At 52.7% G+C, this 16,002-nt stretch overlaps 7 protein-coding genes across 7 annotated transcripts; 3 read left to right on the top strand and 4 right to left on the bottom strand.

Moving 5' to 3' along the window:
* Window positions 1-808: 808 nt before the first annotated feature.
* BJX67DRAFT_359084 (uncharacterized protein) lies at window positions 809-1,773 on the bottom strand. The gene has a single exon (XM_071029634.1). The coding sequence runs from the start codon at window positions 1,641-1,643 to the stop codon at window positions 984-986; it is 660 nt and encodes a 219-aa protein (XP_070884237.1). The 5' UTR covers window positions 1,644-1,773; the 3' UTR covers window positions 809-983.
* Window positions 1,774-3,196: 1,423 nt separating this feature from the next.
* BJX67DRAFT_389485 (S41 family peptidase) lies at window positions 3,197-4,180 on the top strand (the record flags this gene model as incomplete). The annotated part of the gene is made up of 1 exon (XM_071034505.1): window positions 3,197-4,180. The coding sequence occupies one exon, from the start codon at window positions 3,197-3,199 to the stop codon at window positions 4,178-4,180; it is 984 nt and encodes a 327-aa protein (XP_070884236.1).
* Window positions 4,178-5,736, bottom strand: BJX67DRAFT_359083 (uncharacterized protein). Its single transcript, XM_071029633.1, has one exon. It carries the CDS (start codon window positions 5,720-5,722, stop codon window positions 4,283-4,285), a length of 1,440 nt encoding a protein of 479 aa, XP_070884235.1. The 5' UTR covers window positions 5,723-5,736; the 3' UTR covers window positions 4,178-4,282.
* Window positions 5,737-6,968: 1,232 nt separating this feature from the next.
* Window positions 6,969-10,435, bottom strand: BJX67DRAFT_373335 (uncharacterized protein; the record flags this gene model as incomplete). Its single annotated transcript, XM_071031384.1, has 3 exons — window positions 6,969-7,127; window positions 7,687-8,927; window positions 8,977-10,435. 3 exons carry the CDS (start codon window positions 10,433-10,435, stop codon window positions 6,969-6,971), a joined length of 2,859 nt encoding a protein of 952 aa, XP_070884234.1.
* A 525-nt stretch (window positions 10,436-10,960) lies between these two features.
* Window positions 10,961-12,192, top strand: BJX67DRAFT_186594 (nucleoside phosphorylase domain-containing protein). The gene has a single exon (XM_071025257.1). The coding sequence runs from the start codon at window positions 11,332-11,334 to the stop codon at window positions 12,160-12,162; it is 831 nt and encodes a 276-aa protein (XP_070884233.1). The 5' UTR covers window positions 10,961-11,331; the 3' UTR covers window positions 12,163-12,192.
* A 672-nt stretch (window positions 12,193-12,864) lies between these two features.
* Window positions 12,865-13,447, bottom strand: BJX67DRAFT_382993 (uncharacterized protein; the record flags this gene model as incomplete). Its single annotated transcript, XM_071033344.1, has 4 exons — window positions 12,865-13,041; window positions 13,105-13,186; window positions 13,235-13,248; window positions 13,298-13,447. 4 exons carry the CDS (start codon window positions 13,445-13,447, stop codon window positions 12,865-12,867), a joined length of 423 nt encoding a protein of 140 aa, XP_070884232.1.
* A 376-nt stretch (window positions 13,448-13,823) lies between these two features.
* Window positions 13,824-15,194, top strand: BJX67DRAFT_389482 (S-adenosyl-L-methionine-dependent methyltransferase; the record flags this gene model as incomplete). The annotated part of the gene is made up of 4 exons (XM_071034504.1): window positions 13,824-13,991; window positions 14,063-14,192; window positions 14,239-14,362; window positions 14,426-15,194. 4 exons carry the CDS (start codon window positions 13,824-13,826, stop codon window positions 15,192-15,194), a joined length of 1,191 nt encoding a protein of 396 aa, XP_070884231.1.
* Between the last annotated feature and the right edge of the window lie 808 nt (window positions 15,195-16,002).

Below are 16,002 nucleotides of genomic sequence, written 5' to 3'. Positions count from 1 at the left end.
ATGTCACCCACGCGAGCTGAGGATCCAGCTCGCGCATGACCCGCTGCACGTCCAGTTCGTCTACGATACCACCAAGGTGTCGAGCATCCAGAACGTCCCGGGTCAGTCGGTCTTTACGCAGGCGGATCTCGAGCACGATTTCGCGAGTGGAGGCGTGCCAAAGGAGAGGAGCTGGGCGGAAGTTCTCGACCACTGCACCAAAACATCAAATAATACTTTGGTTTGTCTACAGTCTACTATTTCCACACACCCCCCTTTTAGGCAAGGGAAAAGGGTTATCTTTTCCCAAAGCCTAACACAACCTAAATCTCCAGATAAGGTGCCCTCCTAACCTTGTGGACTGCCCTTAGCTAGCCTGGTATAGGTTTTACTCCAGAATTGTCCTAGCCTAGAATTAAACCCTAGACTAAAATATAGCATTAGCCAGACAAACAAGGACATGCTAGCTCTTAAGAGGGCTCATAACCTCTTAACTACTACACTAAAACATCAAATAATAATTTGGTTTGTCTGCAGTCTGCTATTTCCACACAGAAGTCCCTCGTCCGAGGCTCTAACGCTTTTGTTCAAGCAGGGCGTGTAAATAAAGGATTGTCATCTGCTACCGCTTCACAAGAAGCGATAAACCCAGCAATTTATCTTGACCGCTGCACCAAAACATCAAATAATGCTTTGGTTTTGCCTTGCAGTCTGTTATCTCTATATACCCCCCTTTTAGGCAAGGGAAAGGGATATTATTTTCTAAAGCCTAACACGATCTCAATCTCCAGAGGAGGTGCCCCTCCCAACCTCGCGGACCGCCCTTAGCTAGTCTGGTATGGGTTTTGCTCTAGAATTATTCTAGCCTGGAATCAAACCCTGGGCTAAAGTGCTCTTTAAGAGTCACCCTCTTTAAGAGTCACCAGGCTCATAACCTCTTGACTGCTGCACCAAAACATCAAATGATGCTTTGGTTTTGCCTTGCAGTCTGTTATCTCCACAATTTATCTATACAGAGCACGCGAGGCTACGTGCGTCCAGAACCAGGAGTGCTCTGGCGATGTCCCCGGGGCAACGCACTTTTGCTCCTCCATCTGCGCGAAGAAGAGCTCTTCAAACGCGCGTCTGTCCTCCCTCGCTGCCTCAGACAATCTCCCCTCCAAGAGCCCAGCAGAAGCCCTTAGTCTGTCAACCCGTTCCTGTCTCATATCCAGAATCGCCCTCACATCCGCTGGCGTGTCTACGTGATACGTGTTCCTATGATACCACGGACTGACTGTTTGAAAGCCCATCCACAGCCCATCGAAAGCAGAATCAGAATCAGTGTGCACCTCAATGTCACCTCGGGGTTCAGCACTATCGATTTGAGTATCGTCGCGCTTCGCTCGTCGAGTATACCAGGTATGTATCCCTCGCCTCAGCTCCTCCAACCCGGCATCCTCAATGCGCGCAAAAAAGGACACCTTCCTCCAAGTCAGGAAATCGCCTAGCCCACCGTCGGGGGTCCACGTCCTCTGCGGCAGGGTCGCCCGCCACGGCATCCAGGCCTTCCGAACAAGAACCCACTGCTTTTCACCATCCATCCGCCACAACTCGCAAGGGTGGGGGTCGTCTTCATTTGCCCACGCAAGCAGCGGCGTAATACCCGCCGGCGCAAGGCCCATCGCCGTCTTTATCAACGCATTCGCTGTGCTCCCCAGGTCGGGGGACCCAGGCGGCGCCCGGAGGCCGGAATGCTCCAGTCTGATCACGACCGTTTTCGCGGCGGGGAATAGAGCGCGCACGGCTGCCCAGATGCGGTGCCAGAATTTGAAGATCGCGGCGTCGTCGCCTTCGTCGTCGGCTTCATTTTCGAGCATTGTCCAAAGCTCAGGCACGGCATCGCCCTCGCCTGACAGGTCGACTTCGAGTGTTGTTACTTTACTTGCGAAACCGGGACAGTGGGTGATGAGGCCCGGCTGGTTTCTGGTGTAGTACTGCAGGGCTATCGGGTCGAAGCGGTAGTGGATTGTATTCTGGCGGGACCAGAAGATGGGTGATGATTCGGCGCGGAGTTGGCCGGTTGTGTGCATGAGCTGGAAGAGGGTTGAGAGGTTACAGAGGTTGTAGATATGGTGGCGCAACTCGGGCGGTAGGTTGATGAAGCCATGGAATGATGGTGGACCCCAGGGGGTTCGGAGTTGCATTTTTGGTGAGACGAGGAGGTGGAATGGGGTGACGGGGCAGTGGGCTGGGACCAGGCAGAGTGAGAGGTCCAAGGGCATGGTGATTGCTGCGCTGGTTTTGCCGGGGATTCTGGGTTGAGCGTGTATTGGACTTTCTGGTGGTGAAAAGGTGAGCGAAGTTGGCGAGGCTCCGTTGGCCGGAGGGATTGGGCAATCCGAGCTGGAGGGGCAGCCAAGCTTAATCGTTCCGCTAAGACCTGGGATCTTCAACAACCTTCCGTGATGAGAAGCTTGTGGGGCCATACGGAATGTATTTCATAGATCTTGAATTCACACTGAGTGAAGTGTATATAATATGAACGTCTCCCGCCACTGACAGGCCATGTGACCCGACAAGCCCTAACTATTACAGCACCATCCGCCATGGCATCCCTGCCCGTGCCTCTGCTGTCGACCTCGACTAAATAACAACATCCTACCCTTCCTGACTTGTTGAGAGCCCTACATATGATCGTAGATTACTCCAAATGGGAATGTCCTGAGCACCCGAACCGACGGAATGCTGAAATCGAATCGATCAAGCTGCTGTGCGAGCGGACTGACTGGGACCAGACCAGATGTCTGGTAATTCGACGGTGAATCGTCAGAAGCTGAATGGATTGCGCTATCAGACGAGGACACCGGACTGTATCGTGCGGGTCATCGACGTGATCGACGAATGTCTGTCGAGTGAGCTTGATAGATAGGTTTCTTTCTCGAACAGTATTTAGTCCTGACAGCCACCATTGCACACCACGGTTCCCCACGATCTCGTACTTATTCGTTGTCTGGAACATTTGATTGCGAATAGATGCTCGGTACGCCCTTCAATGGTTCAATGACTGCGCAATCTCGAGCTGCCTGCTGTTGGAGTCAGTTCGTGTTGCGTGCGTACCCACCCTGCCTAGCCGTCGCTTGCGGGGTATAAATCGCATCACGATGCAAGACTAGTGCAAGAAAAACCCGTCCACTGATATCCAAATCCCGCCTGAAAACTCACAAATCCAACCAAAATGGCAACCCAGCGACATGCCAAAAAATACCCCGTATTCCGCAACTGGTTTGCCGGGCCGAACACCCCTCTCACGGAAGATGATCTCCGCGTCAATGAGATCACACGCCGCGCTGTAATCGAAAACGTCATCGACGCAGTCCAATCGTTCTACCTTGATCCAGCGGCGGCCACACGGATAGCAAACGCACTACAGAGCCGTCTCTCCGACGGGACCTACGACAACGTCGCCGACGCGAACACACTCGCGCGTACACTAACCTCAACCCTCCAAGAACTGAGCGGCGACAAACATTTCCGGTGCCTCTTTGGCATCTCGCCCGACGAGCCTTCAGTAGAGGACCAGGTGCAGCAACTCACGAAACTCCAGTACGGCTTCGGGGAGGTCAAGAGGCTAGATGGAAATATTGCCGTCGTCGAGATCACAGGCTTTGTCCCTGTCCACTGGCACGGTGTACGTGAGCGGGTAGATGGGATACTCTCTTCTGTATCAAATGCCGACGCCCTGATTATCGATCTTCGAAGGAATCGCGGCGGGGATCCGAAGACCGTCGCGCTCGTCGCGAGCTATCTTCGGGAGGAACCGACTCTCTGGCTGAGGACATTCAACCCGGCGGATGGTTCGAGCGAGGAGTTCGTAGCTGAAAGACCGCTGAAGTCCTCGGGATCCGGTCAGAACAAGCTTATTATCGTGATTACAAGCTCAGAGTCGATATCCGGCGGCGAGGACCTCTCGTATGGACTTCAGGCGAGAAAGCGGGCCACGGTCGTCGGTGAGAAGACTGCTGGAGCGGCGAATATGCCATTTCACTGTGTACTGGAGGGCTCGTTTCTTCTTTCTGTGCCGCATAAGCAGGTCGTGCATCCTGTGACGGGGTCGAGCTGGGAGGGGGTTGGCGTCATTCCGGATATCGAAGTGCCTGCGGGAGAGGCGTTTGAGAGGGCGTTGGAGATTGTAAGGGAGGAAATTAGGAAGGGCGAATGATTTATAACCTTGCATTATCCTCATAGAAATCAATGTGTCTACGGCGTACACCCTCCTGCAGAGACGCTCAAACTATCTAAACCCTGATATAATCATCTACCGCTACTCGCCTTCACACTGCACGTCGAGCAAGCTCCCCACACATTTACCACCATCATTATAATAATGAAAGAGCTGCACTGTCCCCGGAACACCCGGGTAATGCCCCGGTTCGATCCGCAACGCATCATACCTCCACATAGAGCACGACAGATCCGACCTCGCGCGGAACACGCTCGCCTCTTCGTAGCCAGGATCGCAATCGAACGTCGAGCCCAGACCGAGCCCAGAAGAACCAGCCAACGCGCTTGGTAGTCGGACCTTAGTCCGCGTCGCCTTCCAGTGTCCCTTGCCCTCGATGAGAGGAAGGAGGCCGTTAAGTGCGCCCACGTATTCACTCCAGGTACACGTACACTCTTCCTCCCCCGGCGGATGGGGCGAGTCCATGATTCGGATCGTGTGCGGCGTGTGTTCATCCGGATTATCCGAGATGCGCGCTTGCCCTTCTCCTCGGTACGAGAGTACTTCGAGCACGGAGGCAGACGTCTGAGGGGCGATGATATCAGTTGTGATTGGGAACGCCGTGAGTCCGTCATCGGGTTTCACATCGGGGAAGACAAAGTGTTGGATGTGAGGCAGCGCTTTCGCCAGGTACAGCTTGCGGGCGTCAGATATGAGTCTGCTTCGCATTGGTGCGGCCTTCTCGTAGAGCTCCCATTGCATGTATAGCCTGTCTGGATTCCAATCACAGGGCATGGTGTTGCTTTGGCATCGACCCGTTGAAAACCAGATGAGCGCTGTGCGGAGCTGGAGCTGCAGTTCCGACGACGATGGTGACGACACGTCTCCGAATGAAGACAGCAGCGCCGGACAGAGGGTCGGGAGTCGTAGGCGGATATGGTGCAGGCGTGGGAGGATCTCTCGAATCCCCTGGCATATGAGACAGCAGCCTGTCTTAGTTTGGGGCCCATACCACTCTTCGACGAGTGTAGCGGGTACATTTGCCGGGGGTTCCAGTGGTGTGCACAGCTCGAGACTCGTAAGGGATGGAGGTAAGGCCTTTAGTATGCGGGCGAGAGCAATACAATTCATCATTGTTTCAATGGTACGATCGCCAAACGTGGTACCTGATTCCGCGGCTATCGACAAGCTGGCCAGTGAGTTCATCATGCTGACCACTTGCTCCACTGAGCGAAGATAGTGGGTCGTGTCGTTCAGCTGCGGTTTGGGGTCGCTCGTGTGAGCGGGTAGCCATATTGAGAGCGATCTCGTATATTTGAAGACGGGTGTCTCAAGGGTGTGCTTTATGCCGTCGGACGGTCGTAAAAGCAAGGGCACATTGTATATACTTACGGAGATATGCCGGTATAGGAGGGGTATTGCAACGGTGTAAAGGCGACGCGAGCCCAAGAGCCATGGCAGCACACTCTGCTTTTTGTGGTTCTGATAATGCTGAAAGATGAGGCAGAGCAGTTCATCGGGCATGGATGTGATGACAACCATGCCGTGCTGTGCTCAGTGCTAATGACAAGAAGAAGAATAAGGAGGCTGAGAAGGCTGGGCTACGCTCGTATTTATACCCTGGGCCAAACAACGATCGACATATCTACCGAGAGAGACAAGAGACCAGCCTCTGCGGCTCTTTCTCCACTCCTCGAATAGTGAAAGACACTTAGATTGTCATCACAACCCAACCTGCTGCTATGGCCACACCACCGCACTCTTAGCACTATCCGCCGTTCCAAAACCCGCAACGCATCCAGGACTAACGCCCTCCCCGACCCCTCTGCCCACCAAACCCGCCCATCCAACTGCACAAGCAAAACACCGCAGTGCATCAGCACTAGCAGTGGTAGAGCCTCATGGCGCCGGAGATAATTCACGAACTCGGGACTCACCATCGCCAGCCACATGATCGCAGAGACGGGGTCGCCCACGCTGCGATACCGCCGGAAACAGGCTCGAAGATGGGATATAGCGGTATCGACGAGTTCGCATTCGTCAATATTCGTGCCGTTTTCCGCTGCTCCAGAGCCATGTCCCGGTCGCCTATTACTGTGATTCATCGTCCTCTCCCCAGAGGAGACTCGGACATTAGGACGGCCGATCGAAAGTACTTCAAATAATGGTTGGCCATCATCGTAAGCAAGGGCAGCCCCGCCAAGGGTGTACTGTCATTCCTCTATCTTGTTCCTCCGCAGCAGCTCGTCAGCACTACTGATGCCGTTGTGATCCAGTATGTCAGGGTCCGCGCCAGAGGCGTATAATAGTTTATAGGCGGTATCGTTCCCGCACTTCGCAGCCTCATGCAGCGCAGTTCGACCGTCCCAGTCTCGGGCATTGATCACTTTCAACGCTGAAGGCACGCCCAGCCCGGACGCCGTGAGTAATTCCTCTCGGCACCGGCCAATCAACTGGCGCAATGTCTCTTCGAATTCTCCCGTTCCGGCTTTACTAGGGTCCCTTTGGCCGTGTCCAGCTACGAAGTGGAGAGCCGTTCTCCCCGCGGTGTCAGTATGCAGGACGGATGCACCATGGTCAAATAGGGCATCGATGACGGCCAGGCTCCCATTTTGTGCTGCAATGTGGAGCGCTATTTGGCCATAGGCGTCTGGCTCCGCCACATTGATCCCAAGCTCTAAAAGGAAGCGAGCAACAGTGTGTCTCCCTGCTGCGGCTGCAGCGTGCAGAGCCGTCCTGCCAAAGTCGTCGGTTTGAGTCGCGTATGCGCCGTGGTCGAACAGAACTTTCAACATTGGTACACTGCCTGCTTCCGCCGCAAGATGAACAGCTGGTGGGACAGTAGCATTCGTGTAGTAGACGTCAGCACCGCGAGATAGTAGAGCTCGAACCCCAAACTCGTCCCCGGCGGCGCAGGCATGGTGGAGTGCGGGTTTCCCGAGCTCGTCTGTATAGTTAACATCCACACCCAGGTCAAAGAGTGCGGCGATCGCAGGGCCACTCCAAGGCCGAGTAGCGACAGTTATGAGAAGATCTTGAGGGTTAAACGCCTTGTGCGTTGTCAGGCGGTCCAACAGTGCGTCGCGGATGTCAGGAGGTCGCAGCGTCGCCCAGCAAAATACCGTGTCCATTTCATCGCGCTCTATGAGCAGACTGAGGACCTCCCAATCGCCTATCGCCAGGGATTCCAAGATACTCGGACCCTGGTCGGAAGAGAATAATTCTTCCAAGGCAGCAGACCCAAAGCTTGCAGCCCAAGTGCGTGCAAAATGCAGGTCTTTGACAATTCTTGACCCCAAGGTCCCTATGGTAGAATAGCAATCACATAGAGCTCGAAAGGCGACTGTACTTGCCGCGTTCGGCCCGCCAGATTTGCGTTCGCCGTATTTCCAGATAACCTCTCGATATTTCGCTTCTTTCTTGCGTCGACCACGCACATGGTAGTACGAGGTCAACCGTTGCACTCGGTAGAAGCTCTCCCCACCCTGCTCGCCGAACAGACTTACTGCCTCTTCGTATTCAGTGCGCAGCTGCCATTCCTCGTCATCCTCTTCAGAGTCCGTTACAGCTTCCCATTCCTCTTCATGCGCCGGTCCCTGGCGACCACCACTTTGCGCAATTGCCTTGGGCACCGATACTGCCGCGATCGCTCGCCCGGAGTCGCTTTCTCGCTGCCTTTGCCTTTCGCGCGTCTCTCGAAGGAGGCCAGCGGCCCTGGCACTCATATCGTCGTCATCCTGGTGGCCTAACTGGAAAGTGGAGACGACCTCCGAGTACTTGTCTATCGCCTCTGCAAACTTTCCGAGCCTGGAATCAATGTCCGCGGCTTCCATAAGCTCCACAAGATGCACTGCAGAGGCAGAGTTTTGCAACGTCACGTCATCAGATACGAATCGATACTGGAAGGTGATACTCCAGAGGTCTGATGCGGTCTCTAGTCGTCCATAATAGCGGCAAATCCTCGCATACAGCGGTGCCACAGAGGCGCAAAGCCTGAAGTATTTCCCGTCAGGCGCCTGCAGCATATCGTTGGGAATATGGGTAAGAAACTGGTCCAGGACAGTGACCAATCTTCCCATGTATGTACGGACAACACTTTCCTCAGGGATACCAGACCCATTGTACAGCTGTCGGCCATTCAGAAAGAACGAGGCAGCCGCCATTTCCTTGTTCTCTTGCTGCGACGACTTTGATTGAATGAAGGAGCGAGCAAGGTCATGGAGGGCGAAGCTCTCAATCACGGTGTCACTTTCGCTCCGATTAAATTTAACAAACCCAGACTCTTCCAGCTCCGTCAGCGCCGCGCCTAGGATGGATGGGTCAGAACGCAGGTCCATGAACCAGGGGGCCAGGCTAGAAAACTGGTCCGTCAGATGGCTTCCGGTAGATACGGATGTGGCCAACCGCGAACCTTCGTCGCGCTCATCTTCTCTGGCTATAGTATTGAACGGGATCCAACCACGCCCAAGGAATGCACTGAGCTGCAGCAGCCGCACAGAATCCGGGCTTCTCCTTTCCAAAGCATTGTAAAGCATGTCAAAGGTCGTCCAAAGGGTGCGACCCCTCTCGTAGGATCCCATATACTTCCTTGTCGGGGTCTTCAGGGTTCTATCAAAGAATCGCTCTTGAAAACGCCTGTTATAATCACCTATTGGCGTCAGACCATAGGACAGATATGACCCTGCCTGTTCAATCGCAAGCGGCATTCCTCCAAGTTTCCGCGAAATGGACATCGCCGCGTGGATGTCTAAGAAGACAATCAGCAGCGCTCAATAGGACGGTCTAGTCCAACTCACTTGATGAATTCTGGGCCACCTTCCCGGCGCATTTCATAAGGATGCTCGCCCCGGTACTATCGTCAACGCCCTGTAATTCTATCCCGGGAAATCCGAGGCGCGAATGCAGATCTGAAGCAGTGGTAACTAACAGTAGGTGGCCATGGTCGCACGAGGGGAAGTAATCGCGAATATCAAGATCATCGACATTGTCGGTATCGTCCATGCTCTCCACGCCGTCAAATACGATAATCCAGGCCTGGTTTGTATCCTGCTCTAGCCACTGCAGAACTTCCTCAACTCCAGATTGTCGGTTCTCACTCCCGCCCTCGATACGTCGCGATATCTGCTCGAACGATTCTTCCATGATACTCCTGGATGAGCTGTCAATCCACAAAATGGAGTCGTAGACCTGTTTCGAGGACGTGATGTATCGAAGAGCTAGTTGCGTCTTGCCGTAGCCACTTAGACCCCAAATTACAGCAGCTTGTCTTCCTTGTTTGTCGGCCTTAAAAGCCTGTCTGACCTGTTCCAGCTCGTCTTCCCGACCAAAGAATTGTGGGGTGGATTTGGGAAGTTTTGACTGTACTTTACGGACATCACTCAGCCGCGAGGGGATTACAGTGGCAGGGACGGAGGATTGCAGTAGTTCCCTGGCGTATGCGGCCGCAGTTGAAGCTGCGTAGTCTTGCCACTGCTTATTCTTGTGGGAATCCGAGTAATCACATATGCCTCGAATGACCAGGCACGGGAAATGGTTCATCAAGCCTGCAGCCTCCATCTCAAAGCAAAGGATTCCGAGCTCCTTGCCCAGCCTATCGCGAGTTGCAGCATCTTTCATGACCTGGTTGGCAGATGCAATCAGGCCGTAATGAACCAGCGGCAAGCTCGACTTCCTCGAACACCGGGTAACTACTCGGCTTGAGTCACATCCCCCGCAAGACGGTTGATCGCCGACATGTGCGTAGGATGCGTCAAATAGGAGGTCCTCCGAAGCGCCTGGGTAGACAAACGAACTCCCCATCGCAGGTCGCGCCTTTGCAGCGCTTTCCAGGTGGGCAGCGATGTTATTAATTCCCATCCTGTGCTTTGCTTGTAAATCAGCGATCGCAGTTAAGAGCAGCTCCGGGGGGTTGTTGAGCGACCCAGTTCGATGGAAAGTACCATTCGAGAGAGCCTTCCCATAGTCATACTGAACGACGCCAGAGAATCCACCAGTAGGCTTGCTCACGACGACGTCTCCCAAGCGAATGTCCGCCAATGCACTGGGCACTCCACCTCCGATACCGACCATGAGCCCGATGTCGATAGAAGGAAACGTCAGGCGCATCTGATTTGCAACGACAGCTGCAGAAGTAAGTCCATAGACCCCTGTAGGGAGACACGCAATGACAATATTGTGATCCCCGACCTCCCCAAGGTGGTAAGTGTTGTGATCGCCCTTTGGCTGTGGGAGCGGGGCATGGCTGGCATCCAGCATCGCCATCGCCGCCGCCATCTCCAGCGGCAAGGCAGTAATCCAGCCGACCCGGTAATCATTGTGTGCTAAGCGTCTTTTCGACGAGGACATCGTCGGCCAAGAGACACGCTTCCCACGGTTCCTCTTCCTCGGGGAAGTTGTGCTGCTAACTTGGAGCGGAGAGGCTGTGGTGTCCAGAGCCTCGTCACGTTTCCTCAAGCAGCGCACCATTTTAGAGTGTCCGATTGACCAATCATATCGACGCAATCATTCCTCAATCCACAATCAACAGCACTTCCAGTCGATGCCTCACGAGGGCACAATTTGCTCACGACCATGTTGTTCGGTAGCTGTGTTGTCTCTGGACCCAGAAGTCGCCTGGATTCCTCAGGTGTCTGCAGGCAAAAGCCTCAAAGGTCTTTCCCTCACGTGATATCGACCGGCACCTTCCTAAAAGGGTTAAGTCCACGTGACTCGCATCCTCAGTGCCTCAGTGCTTCGTTGAGAGAAAGAAGGTCTCTGCAAGATTATTTTTACCTGGTTATAGACCGCTCGATGGTTGTGAACGTTATCATTCGTCCAGTCTCATATAGAAGAAATCAGTATGGTGGACCCGCTTGCTTCAATATCGGACGTCAGCCCCACTATTTTTGGCAGCAAGGAACTCCTCCCGAGGTCTCGTCCCAGTTCATTCGACTGCAGAGCAGCAGACCCATCTTACCTAGGTATGTTCAATACTGGAAAGTGTTTGTTCGTTCTTTTGCTGCTGATGTCAGAGTGCACGTGCCACTGCTCGGATCGCAGCTAGACGGCCATCACTCAACCTTGAAGACAGACGAGGCTGAACAAAAGGGGTTGCGACATGACATGCCGCACACTACAGGGTGGCCCTCACAGTCAACGTTCTCCAACTGTCGATGGCCACACCAGCCCAGTTCAGCCTGTGTCGAGCAGATCCTGGCCCTTCTGTTCCTACTACTTCGGTGCCAAAGCGACGCAAACCCCCTCGCGAAGACTACAAAGTAGGATGGGTGTGCGCCCTCCACATCGAACTTACCGCTGCGCAAGAAATGCTTGACGATGAGCTCGAAGAAATCGATCACGATGTCAACGACACCAACATATACACGCTCGGCAGAATTAGTGAACACAACATCGTCATAGCCTGTCTACTAGCGGGCCAAGTTGGTACGAACTCAGCCGCGGCAGCCGCTTTCCAAATGAAATCATCCTTTCCGTCTATCCAGTTCTGTCTGATGGTAGGTATCGGAGGAGGTGTTCCGAGTGAGGAGGCGGACATCCGACTGGGAGATGTGGTGGTTAGCCAACCGTGTGCCGATCATGGTGGGGTTGTGCAATATGACTTCGGAAAGGTTACTCCAGAGGGATTCAAGCGGACAGGTCACCTTAACGATCCGCCGACGATTCTGCTTAATGCGGTCACGAACATACAGGCCAATCATATCAGAAAAAGAAGCAGGCTCTCGGAGTATATCTCTGAGCTTAGCAGTCTGCCAATGTTTGCACGCGCCAGTGCAGGACCTGAGCTCTTGTTTGAGCCGAACTACGACCATGTGGGAGGAGCTGCATGCGAAAATTGTAGCAAAATGAAGTTGCGACGGCGGCCGTTACGGAGGGACGAGGAGATCGTTATCCACTACGGTACGGTAGCGTCAGGCAACCAAGTTATGAGAGACGGTCAACCCAAAACCCGCGGGTTAACAAGTCTAATTATTAAACAGCTTTAAATACAGATCAATATACTTTCTAGAATTTAGACCGCGCAGGTATTACAATATCAGGAATCTACAAAGCAACAGGTTAAGACCCTTAGAGATACTAGTATTATAAAGTCTCGTAATACAATTTGATCTATTATAGACCAAAAAGTCAAAGATCTTGCAAGAGAGAAGAAGAAGTTAGATAAGCAATATATAAAGTTATATAGAACCTCTTGCCTATAATACCTGGAGGAAAGAATTTAGCAGGCTCTAGAGAATAAGAGACGCGCTATAGAGGCAGGCAACAACTTTTTTATAGATAAATAGTCATAGTTGTTGCAAATAGCTTTATTTTTTAAAAAAAATTGAAAGGATTATGTGACCAAAAGGATTATATGGTGTGGAGATAGCAGACTGCAGACAAACCAAAGTATCATTTGATATTTTGGTGCAGCGGTCAAGATATGGCGCACCCAAACCGACGAAGGCGGTGGGGGCGCTGGGAAGGCACGGATAACTCCGTACGTACAGTCCTCCAAGCAAGAAGACACCCATTAAGGCCAGCTTGTTGGTCAAACGAGTGTTCAGTTTCCAGACATATGGAAGCGGCATGACCAAAATCACAAAATCAGTGAAGATCTGTGGAATCGACACGTAACGGAAGAATGCCTGTTGGTTGATGCATGAACCGCGAAGTGATACATCCCAGGCAAGTGGCATGGGAGAGCATTAGAAGATTGCTGCAAAGAGGACACCGATTCCGGTACCCACGACAATGAACCCAACGGCGTATGATAAGATCTGGAATTTGGGGGTTCGGAAGATCCGAGTATAGAAAATCACGATTGAAAGCTTTGCGAACGTCACGATGACCGGGTAACACATGATCTGCGAGGCGAAGAGGCCCTGGATGCACATACAGAACAATCAACATCCAAGCGTTCAGGGGAGGATTGTCAGGGAAGCAACCTTTCGCAGGTGCTCCAACTTCTCCGGCGCTGTTTGCTGAACATGTTCCAGATGGTAGCCTAATCCGCCAACTTTGAGTACTCTTGATGGTCAGTCGAGGGCCTTCGTGGGAGCAGAGATGACGGCGTACACACTATAAACAATCTGTACCAGACCGATTAGCGATGAATGACCCGGTGGAAATTCTACCAACCAGCGCAGGAACAATGACATAGTCGTCTAGCGTACATGCAATGTGTTGAACATGCCGCGTATAGAACCGAGCTGCCACCAACACGATCTGAATGGGCACAATGGCGATACACACACCCAGCAGTGAATCACCACGGTACGAAGCGTCCATGGTCGGTCCCCAGTGGAAACCAGCCGCAGCCGCAGTTGGTCATGATCACGCTTATGTATTTGTGTGTTCAAATAATCTCAAGCGGCATGGGTGTGACATGGGTTGATTCTGTTCCAACCAAGGGCGGATCACACGGATTGATTGATGCGTTGGAACTAAACCAGATTCAACTTTGCCCACCTCGTCGTCTTGATGGACCATCCAGAGGTGTCCAAGTTGCAGGGGAGTCGCAGACTAACACTTTGGTTAATCATTCATCCCATGCCCCTGTAACCCCTGAGTGAAATAAACTTCTGATCGTCGCCTGTCCAGAGCCACCACGGTCTTTGTCTCGCTTTCCCAACCTTACCCCTGGCCACTTTTGAACGGCATCGCAATGTCGAACTCATCGTTCATGGACGAGATCGTGTCTCTTGCCCAGACCGCCAGGTTGACCAGAGAAACTTTGGATGAGAATACTCGGGTTCAGGCGTTGGGCGCCGCTCGAGACCTGGTCCAGACACTGTCGTTTCCTCCTGAGACGGCGATTCAGGACGTGTCCCTGGTATGTGGGGATCTAATATGGCATACCAGTGCGAGATAACATACATGCTAACAGAATCATCATGCTGGAAGACCCTGGCTGTGCCCTTAGCCCTTCGCATGGGGGTCCAACTGGGGGCTTTCCGAGCCATCCGCGACCAGAGTCAGGGAATCACCACGCAGGAGATTGCAGCGAAGTGCGGTGCAAGTCCGAGTGTTCTGAGTAGGTCAATTGAAACGGCGGGCGAATTTCAACTCACTGATTCTAGGCCAGGTTTTGAAAGTCCTCGTAGCCACCGGATACATCCGCGAGGCCGGAGTGCAGCTCTACACGCCCTCCGCTCTGACCATGGTCATGGCTGATCCAGTCATGGAGGCCACGACGAGAGTAACGTGAGCGTCTCCTTGTTTTGGTCAGCAGAGTAGCCCATTGTGCATGGCTGACGAGAATTCCAGCTTCGACATCGGTCACGCTTGCGTGACCTACGCTCCAGAATTCTTCCGCCGAAACGACAACCAAGCCCCCGCATCAATCGAGGATACGCCCTTTCAGCTATCCAGGAATACCAAGCTCAGCTACTTCAGCTGGCTCGGCGAGAACCCATCGCTGGCCAAAGACTTCCAGCAATTCATGTCCATCAAACAGCAAAGGACCTCATCGTGGGTCGACTGGTTCGATATCGACCGCGTTCTTCTGGCTGGGTTGAACCCAACCGACGAGACCGTCTTGTTCGTCGACGTCGGCGGCGGCGAGGGACGGTATATACAGGCATTCAACCGCAAGTGCCCTCCATCCCACACGCCGGGCCGACGCATCCTGCAAGACCTACCGCATGTATTCTCGGATCTCGCCAATCCACCCGACGCAACCGAATCAATGGCCCACGACTTCTTCACTCCCCAGCCCGTCAAGGGCGCCCGGGTCTACTACCTACATTGGGTCCTACACGACTGGCCGGATGAGCGGGCGCGCGAGATCCTCCGACATATTGTGGAGGCCATGGAACCGGGGTATTCGCGCCTGGTGATTAACGAGAACATCATCCCCAATCAAGGCTGTGACTATGCGTCTGCGTGTCTGAGTCTCCTCATGATGGTGCACGTGGGAGCGCTGGAAAGAACAGAGCAGCAATGGCGCGAGCTGCTGAATTCCGTCGGCTTGACGAACCTTGCTTTCTATCAACCGCCGGGGGAGGGCGAGGGGGTTATTATTGCTACCAAATGAACTAAACCAATCGTTCACATGGGTGATGGAAGGACATCTAATATTTAGTATTATTAGTACAGTGCTGGTTAACCTATCCCTAGGCTACTGTCTTGTGGAATTTCTTACTTATATCAGAAGCTGGCTCCTTACTACATAATTTATGCACAATTCCCCGCAAAGTACAGGGTCTGTAGATGTTTGTTGGTTTCCATGCTGGACGCTGACCTGTGATTATCGCTGCCGTTAGACGCTGTCAGCCGGCCGAGGACCAGTTAGTAGTCCCGGGTTTACTGCTACAATCCAGAGTGTGGAGCCAGTTACACTCGTAGAGGGCTTGGTTTTAGGCATGTTCTTCCTTTGCCTTTTATATCAATATTAATCTCTGCTCTTGGTTAATAGCAAGAAGCCTTTAGAGCTTGGATATAGACACGCACAATATCAATACCTGTACCATGCTTAAAGCCTGATCAAGTCTGGTCTAAGCAAGGTAAACCTTGGAACTTCAACCCCCTCCCCTACCCGAGAAAAATCTCCAAACCAAAGCCTCATGGCTGATCAAATACCTATTATTCTCTTGAATATACTCAACAAGCTAAAAAATAGACTATACAAGAATTGTCTCTTCTAGCCCTGTCCTTTTCCCATGGACACAAGATGCAAGAGCTGCTATCTCAGGTATTAGGCTCTAGTTCTGTTCTATATTCAACCTCAGCTTTATATTGCCAGCCTTTGGCCTTGTCCTGCTTCTATATTTTAACTAATAATTACTATTCAGACTCTTATTTAGGATGCCTTTACAGTTCTTTATTCTTAAACATGTATTCTC

The sequence above is a fragment of the Aspergillus lucknowensis genome, assembly GCF_044049455.1.
Source record: "Aspergillus lucknowensis strain CBS 449.75 chromosome Unknown BJX67scaffold_33, whole genome shotgun sequence".
Lineage (NCBI taxonomy): Eukaryota > Fungi > Ascomycota > Eurotiomycetes > Eurotiales > Aspergillaceae > Aspergillus > Aspergillus lucknowensis.
The sequence above is the reverse complement of the archived record's forward strand: the minus strand, read 5'-3'. Positions and strand labels throughout refer to the sequence as shown.